Source organism: Phascolarctos cinereus, unplaced genomic scaffold (genome assembly GCF_003287225.1).
Source record: "Phascolarctos cinereus isolate Bilbo 61053 unplaced genomic scaffold, phaCin_HiC Scaffold_726;HRSCAF=1367, whole genome shotgun sequence".
In the NCBI taxonomy this organism is placed as follows: Eukaryota; Metazoa; Chordata; class Mammalia; order Diprotodontia; family Phascolarctidae; genus Phascolarctos; species Phascolarctos cinereus.
Window position 1 is genome coordinate 300,640,961 of NW_027556098.1, and position 8,349 is coordinate 300,649,309.

General features: G+C 37.7%; 1 protein-coding gene across 1 annotated transcript in view; it reads left to right on the forward strand.

The window, feature by feature from the left end:
- DDX10 (DEAD-box helicase 10) overlaps positions 1 to 7,882 on the forward strand; it is a 329,331-nt gene extending 321,449 nt beyond the window's left edge. Inside the window, exon 18 of the mRNA XM_020996146.2 lies at positions 3,932 to 7,882. Coding sequence (XP_020851805.1) covers positions 3,932 to 4,112 — 181 coding nt within the window. The 3' untranslated portion in view covers positions 4,113 to 7,882. The remainder of the gene's footprint in view (positions 1 to 3,931) is intronic.
- The last annotated feature ends 467 nt before the right edge of the window (positions 7,883 to 8,349 follow it).

Sequence of the window (8,349 nt, forward strand, 5' to 3'; positions counted from 1 at the left end):
TGTTTTTAAGTTAATTGTTTCCTGATCCTCTCTTTTTGAAACACATATATTTTTTCCAGTCATGAAAAATCTACCTTCTCATCCCCTGTTTCCCACCTCAGTTGAGAAAAAAAGAAAAACAAAACCTGTTAGGAAATCTTTATATAGTTAAGCAAAAACAAATTTCCACACTGATCATGTCCCAAAAAAATGGCTCATTTTGTGTCTTTTACTTTTTTGTCAGGAAGTGGGTACTAACTTTGATCATTAGTCCTCTTGATGGTGGTTATTATGCTGATATGATTTCCTAATTCTTTCAAAATAGTTTGCTTCTGCTTATGTATAAATTATTCTCCTTGTCTTGTTCATTTTACTCTGCATTTATTCATACAAGTTTCCCAGGTTTCTCCAAAACCATCTGCTTCATCATTTCCTATATAACAACAGTACTCCATCACATTTATATACCATCATATTTATATACATTTGTAATTTGTTTAGCCATTCCCTAATTTATGAACATCCATTTAGATTCCCATTCTTTGCCACCTCAAAAAGAGCTATGAATATTTTTCATGACCTTGGTTAGAGTTTGTTTTGCTTAGGACTAATCCATTCCTTAATCTGCTCTCTAATTCTTTCTTCCCCCTTTCCTTCCTATTAACTGGTTGAGTGAAATGTCTTTCTGTACCCAGTTCTTGTGTGTGTGTGTGTGTGTGTGTGTGTGTGTGTGTGTGTGTGTGTGTTTCCTTCTTTGCACTGGTTTAGATGAGAGTGAGATTGAAGTCAGCAGTTCTACCCACCCCTCTTTTTTCTTGTTTATATAGCTGTCTTACTTGTGTGTGCTAATTATGTGATATAGTATTCTCTAACCTTCCTCTCCCTTCCACCTCTCTCACTAATGTATTCCTCTTCTGCACTTTTCCAGTTCTTCTCTTAAGATCATCAGGACATAACAAGACACTCCATAGCCTTGTCTAATTAGACTCTTTCTGTGACCCCTGATGATGCTAAGGTTCAGAGGAGATATGTATTATTTGAATGTTTGTCTTTATTTAATCCCTTTTCACTGTTTATTTATGTTTACCTTTATATGTTTCTTTTAACTCCTGTGTTTGAACTTCAGAGTTTCTCCTCAGGTCTGGTGTTTTCATCAGGAATTCTTAGAAGTCTTCTATTTCATTAAACGTCAATTCTCCCTCTTCCCCTACCCCCACACCCCATAGCATTGTGCTAATTTTTCTGTTTTAGTTATTCTTGGTTATAAATCTATATCTTTTGCTTTCCAGAATTTTGTATTCCAAGTTGTCTGCTTCTGTGTAATGGTTGCTGCTTAACTGTGTGTGATCCTGACTGTGGCTCCCCAGTACTTGAATTCTTTCTTTCTGGATGATGTGAAAGCTCTTGGTTCTGATGTTGCTATGAGTTTTCATTTGGGAGTTTCTTTTGGGAGGTCATTGGTAGATTCTACACTTTGCCCTCTGATTCTAACAGAGGGTAATTGGTTTTTTTTAAAAAATATGATGTTTAGGTTATTTTTTTTGTCATGCAATTCAGATAGTCCAGTGATTCTTAATTTTTTTTTCTCTTCAACCTGTTTTCCAGCTTTTTGCCATGATATCTTACATAATCTTCTACTTTTTTAGCCTTTTGACTTTGTTTTAATATTTTTTGTTGTGCCTTCTATTTGGTCCATTCTAATTTGCAGGGAGTTTTTTGCTTGAGCAAGGTTTTGTACTTCTTGTGCCAAGCTGTTAATTCTCTTTCCAATTTTTTCTTTCATACTTTTCATTTCTTTTCCAATTTTTCCTCAGGCACTCTCATTTCATTTATAAAGTCATCTTTAACCCCTTAAAAAAAAACAACTTGTTTCATTTCTTCCAAGAATTCTACTTGAATTTGTGCCCAAGCTGTTTTTCTCTGAGGCTTGGCTTATAGATGTTTTAGGGCTATTCTCTTCTGAGTTTGTGTCTTGAGCTTCTCTGCCACCATAATTGATCTTTATGATGGGATTCTTTTTTTGTTTACTTATTCTTCCAGCCTACTTCTTGACTTAAGATTGACATTAGGGCTTGGCTCTTCCACTCTTCTGAGGGAAGTTCTGGGCTGGTTCTGTTGTTGCTTTCTTGGGGTATTGAGCGTTAACTGGCTTACAAGCTGTCAGTGCTCTTATCTGAGGCAAAATGTGATCGATTTGAACTCTGCAAGTTTCTGACCTGATTTCAGTCTGAGCAGCAATAGAATTCTATTGGGCTCAGCTGTTGTCAGCCAGCTGGAAAGCTCTATTGGTTCAGAGTGATAGAATTGTAGACTCTCCTTTAGTCTGGGATTCGTGCCCTGATTATTTTTCTACAGTGTGGGTAAGGCTGGAACTGAAACCCTCCAGTGCTCCTGGAGTCTCAGCCATACCACTGCTGTTTGCTTTCTGAACTTCTTCCTTTCCTAGTATACCACCCAAGGTCTCCTTACCTGGGAACACCATTCCCCAAGTTCGGGGCCACACCCAGAACTGCATAGTGGACAACAAAGCTGCCACTTCATACCTGTCCCTGTGGTGGTTCCCTAGTCTGGTCTTCCTCTTGCCTTTCTCTCTGGATGCTGAAGTTCTGGGCAAGTTCTTGACCTGACCCCATATCCATTGTCTGCAGACCTCTTTGTCTATCGTCCTGGGCTAACCTGGGCTGAACAGATGACTGACTCACTGTGCCTTTTTCTAGACTCCCCTATCAAGATTTAGTCTGTTGCATTTTCTAGGCCTGTTCAAAGTTTTGTGGAGGGGAAATCAGGTACTTTTTCCTGCTACTTTACTGACCTAGCTCTGTCCCTCCCATCTCCTTGGAGTCCCTAAATGGTTTTGTGGCCTGTTTCTGGGGGTGCTTTTATCCTCATTGGTTATCTCAGATATAGATTTTCAAAGTGAAGAAACAAACATATTTTTGACAGGCAATTTATCTAAAGTGTAGTATCTCTTAAGCCTTAACTTTAGCATTTGTTAGTAGTAAAAAATAGAACAGATATTGGACAGTGGCAGTATTGATTACCTACCTGAAATTGAGTAACCTCGAAGTTCATAACTATAGAGAATAATCCCTTGTTCATCTTTCCCCATTCTTAACTCACTACTCGGTATACAATAGTCTCCTGCCTCAAGTCCTTTTCCTCTCCTGTACGTTTTCATATAGCTCCAGAAGTTATAATCCCCTCTTTAATAAATTTGAGTGGCACTCTGCTACAACACTCTAGGATCAATTACAAATTCCCGTTTGGAATTAAAAACCCTTCACCACCTGGTCCTAAAGTACCTTTGAAACCGTATTATATATATTACTCCCCTTCATACACTCTTTGTTGCAGCCTAACCAACCTTCTGGATGTTCTTCACACATGATATTTCATCCCTTACCTTCATCCCTCTTCATAGGCTTTCCCTCATGCATGGAATGAATCTTCCTCATTTGATCCACCTTTGAAACTCCCTAGTTCCCTTCAAAATTCAATTCCAACACCACTCTCTAATGAGGCTTTTCCTGATTCCACCTCGCACTCATCCCATAGCTGCCAGTGCATCTCTTGCAAAATTACTTAACATTTATTGTGCATATATTTCATGCATCCTTATCTGTGTACCTGCCCTCTCCCCCTGTAGAATGTAAGCTCCGTGAGGGCAGGGAGTACTTCCTTTATGCCTTTGTGACCCCAGCACCTAGCATAGTGCCCAGGACTAATAAGTGCCTAATAGATTCTTGTTCATTGATTGAATAGGCTCTTATTAATGCTTGCTGAATTTGACTTTTGATTTTATCTTCTTTTGTTATAATTCCTCTCTGAGTCTACATTTACTCTTTTATCTACTAGTCATATTTCCATGTTTAAAATAAATTTTTGATAGTATGATGATGGTTCTGATTGTTTGCCAGGTGTTTAAAATAATAATTGCTTTTGTTTCCAACAGTGAAATAAGGAAGATGGGAGGAATGAGGAAAAGGAACTACAGAAATGCTGATAAAGAAGAGATGCTTTCAAGTCATGAGCCAAAAAAGGCCAAGTGGGAAACTGTGGAGCCACTGGATACAGGCCTTTCTTTGGCAGAGGATGAAGAGCTAGTGCTGCATCTGCTGAAAAGTCAAAGTTAATTCTTTCCCTCCTAATAACCATAATTCCATGGGCACTCAGTGGCATAAGGGCTCCATACATGGACACATTCCACACCTAAAGTACTTTGTCTTTAGACAATAGCCAAAATCTATAACTCCAGGTGAGGGTCTCTTTTCACTCATCAAAGTATTTGATGGACTTTGAAGTCTTTGAATCAGCATGAGATTTATCTGAGTTACACATTTTGTAAGTGGGGAGGTTTTTATTTCCACATTTTCTCTGGAGTTGTGAAACTCTGTTGAAACTTTATTATAAATCCAAATCTTGCTAAAGATACAGACATTTCTAAGTACTACTAGACAAAGTTATAGTCAGTTTTGATAGGCTTAATGTTACCAAAGATGAAGTGTTATAATGAACCAACCTTGAGAGAATGTGGTGGGTTTTTTTTTTCAGATGATGGTAAGCAATAAAGTTATTTCTTACTAAATAAAGTACAATTGTGTTTGCATTTTGTTGGACACATTTATTTAAAAGTTTTCACAAGGGAAGGCCCTTAAGATAAAGACACTTCACAGATTCTTAAAACAATGAATCTTTCATCTTCCCAAGTTAGCCCTCTCAAAACAACTATTCCTTTGGGTAGCATTTTCAGTTCTTCCAACTATCTTTTATAGAGCCCAGAGAAGTTCTCTTTGTGCTGAACCTGCAAATTATCTCTTTTAAAACCTCCTCTCTAACTCCCATGCAGTAGCCCAGTGTGTCTCTGCAGCTGATTTGCCCCCAGCTGGGACATCTTCATGCCCTAGCAGGAAATGAAAAGTTGATGGGGAGTGAGAAACAAAATGAAATGAAAACACTTTGGGGTTGGTTATAAACAACCCATTGCTAAAGTCCCCAAAGTGAATTCTTTTTAACAGAGTTAGAGAGTAAAGGAATCATTTGCATTATGATAGGAATTTAATCATAGTTTTATCACCTTTTTCTATGCCCACCCATCTAGCTTTATCTGAACAATAATTTTAAATAACAATAAACAGTAGTTTTGAATCCATGTTAAGTAATTAGTAATGTTTAATATTAATTAACTCAGAAGAATTGTTAAGGGTTGCTTTATCACCTGTAACCTGTCAAAGAACATAGGGTAGGTGAGAGTTTGCCTTTGATGATGTTGGAATAAAAGATTTAATGACAGGGGATGGGAGGTGTACAAAACAGTTGTAAGGAGGATAAGAAAGGAAGGTAACTTTCGGTAATAATTAAAGTAGTTCACATTTACTCAGCCCTGGGGGCATTAATTAAGAATGGCCTTTACATAGGACCTTTTATTTGAATAAGTTTTAAAGCCTCCAAAGGGCACTTCAGAAGTTTTGAGTAGTCAGGCAGTAATTTGGAATTTATTAAGTATCAACTATGCGCAAGGCACTATGCTAAATGTTGTGGGGCAAAGAAAAGCAAAAAAAAAAAAGTCCCTATTCTCAAGGAGCTTTAATAAGGAAGACAACATGCAAACAGCTAGGTACATCCATGATATATAAAGGACAAACTGGAAGAAAACAGTAGAGGGGAGACACTAGCATTAAGAAGGATAGAGATAGACAATTCCAAGACTCATGATGGAAAATGCTGTCCACATGCAGAGAAGGAACTGTGGAGTCTGAGTGCAGATCAAAGCATACTATTTTCGCTTTTTTCTTTGTTTTTTCTTTCTCATGGTTTTTCCCTTTTGTTCTGATTTTTCTTTCACAACTTGACTAATGTGGGAATATGTTTAACATGATTGCACATGTATAACCTATATCAGATTGTTTGCTGTCCTGGGGAGAGGAGAAGGGAAGGGAGAGAGGGAGAAAATTTTGCAACTCAAAATGTTATAAAAAATGAACGTTGAAAACTATCTTTATGTGTAATTGGAAAAAAATAAAACACTATTAAAAAAAAAAAGAATAGAGAAAGGCTTCCTGTAGAAGGTGGAATTTTGGCTTGAACTGGAAGGAAGCCAGAAAGTGGAAGTGAGGAGATAGAGCATTTCAGGCATGGGGGACAGTCAGGGAAAACATCCAGAGTCAAGAGGTAGGGTGTCTTATTCAAGAAACAGCAATTAGATTAGTGTCCCTGGATCACAGAGTATGTGGTGAGGTGCAAGGTATAATAAGAAGAGTGGAAATGACAATTAGGTGTAGCCCTAGTGCTGAGTGCTGAGCCTGAAGTCAGGAAGACCTGAATTCAAATTTGGCCTCAGATACTTACTAGCTGTGTGACCCTAGGCAAGCCACTTAAGCTCTGTTTGCTTTAGTTTCCTCAACTATAAAATGGGGTAAGAGAGTATCAAGAAGAAAAGGGTGACCCAACAGTGTCAAAGGTTGCAGAGAGGTCAGGAAGTACAAAAATTGAAAAAAGGGAATTGGACTTGTCAGTTATGTAGACCAAAATTAATAACTTTGATGAGAGCAGTTTCAGTTGAATGATGAGGTCAGATGCCAGACTATATAAAGAGTTAAGAAGAGAGTGAGAAGAGAGGAGGTAGAAGGTCCTGTTATAGACACCTTTCTCAAGTTTAGCCGCAAAAGACAGGAGAGATACAGGATGATATCAGAAATGGTTGGATTAGGTAAGTTTTTTGAGCATTGAAGTAAGAGGGGTGAGGGGTTGGAGGCTGGACATGGACATGTTTCTAGGCAGTAAAGAAGCCATCAGTGGACAGGAAGAGGTCAAAGATAATCGAGAGAGTGGAGATGAAAGAGGAGGCAATCTCTTGGAGATGACAAGGTGGAATGGGATCCCTTGTGCATATAGAGGGTTTAATCTTGGCAAGGAGAAGGGCAGCGTCTTAATGTGAGGTAGAAGCCCAGGACAAAACCCTGTGGGACATGTGTTTGGAGGATGTGATCTGGTTGAAGATCCACCTGAGGAAACAGAAAGGGAACACTCAAAGTGTAAGATTACCAGTTCAGAACAGTGTAACAAAAACAGAGAGAGAGGAAAATATTAAGGAAAATGGATGATTAACCATGTCAAAATCTGCAGAAAGGTAAAAAAGGATGAGGTTTGAGAAAAGACCATTAGATTCGTTCATTCAGAGATGAGTGGTAACTTTGGAGAGAGCAGTTTTAGTTGAATGATGAGGTCAGAAACCAGACTGAAAAGAGTTAAGGGAATGAGAGGAAAGAAAGTGGTAGCACCTATTTTAGATGGCCTTCTCAAGTTTAGTCACAAAATGGAGGAGAGATATGAGACAATTGCTAGCAGGGATGGACAAATCAAGTGGGTTTTTTATGTTTTAAGTTTTTTGTTTGTTTTTGAGTATGGGGAGATACATGCCCATTTGTAGGCAGAAAGAAAGGGGCCAATAAACTAGGAGCAATTGAATATTAATGAGAGAATAGGGGAGGAAGTTCAATTCACTCCAAACCATTTAAAGTTTTTTGCCTACTAATTTGGATGAGGTAGAGGCCGTTTACAATATTGATCCAAATAGAGACTGTACTATTTTTGCTATTTTGAAATCTAGCTTGTGTAAAATCTAAAAGTGACTGATTAATATTTCGTTCTGGGTATTGAGTTCATGTAAGTATGTAAGCTCTTTAAGGGCAGGAAATGTTTCAGTTTTGTCTTTCTATCCCCACTATGTAGTATAATGCATGGTGCATAATGTGCTTAATAAATGCTTGTTAATTGATTGGTTTCAGGGGATGCATCTTATATGTAGTAACGATATAGTTGTTCCTCATATCTACATACCAAATAATGTATTTCAAAGTCTCTAATCCATTCCAAATAAACACTATAGTTTGTTTTTTTAACTACATTTACTTTGGAAAATAATTAAAACTGAGCAAGTAGTATTGAAATAAAACCGCTTACAATCTGAAAAAAGAAATAGTTTTAAAATGGTCAGGACCAGTAGACAGCAGTAAGAAGTTCCTTACTGACAAAAGGCATTACTGGATGAAGTTTAAAGTGATGATATTAGAAAGTGGTTTGGCTTTGTGTCTATCTAAAAGACTGACATTTGGCTTAGGGCCATCTATGGCAGAGAACTATTCATCAGATTCACTCCTGCAAAATGATTCTTTAAATTGCATCAGACTCTCTGATATCAGATTCACCCAGTAGCCATGGCATCTTTTGGAGGACTGCCATTTCATAAGCTTAACATAGCCTCTAAGATGTGTGTGGAGCTATAAAATATGAATAAGTTTAATTAAATTGAATTAGTTACACAGCATTTGAAATGCCTTGAACAGGAGATATCATCTTGATAGCTGTCATAGT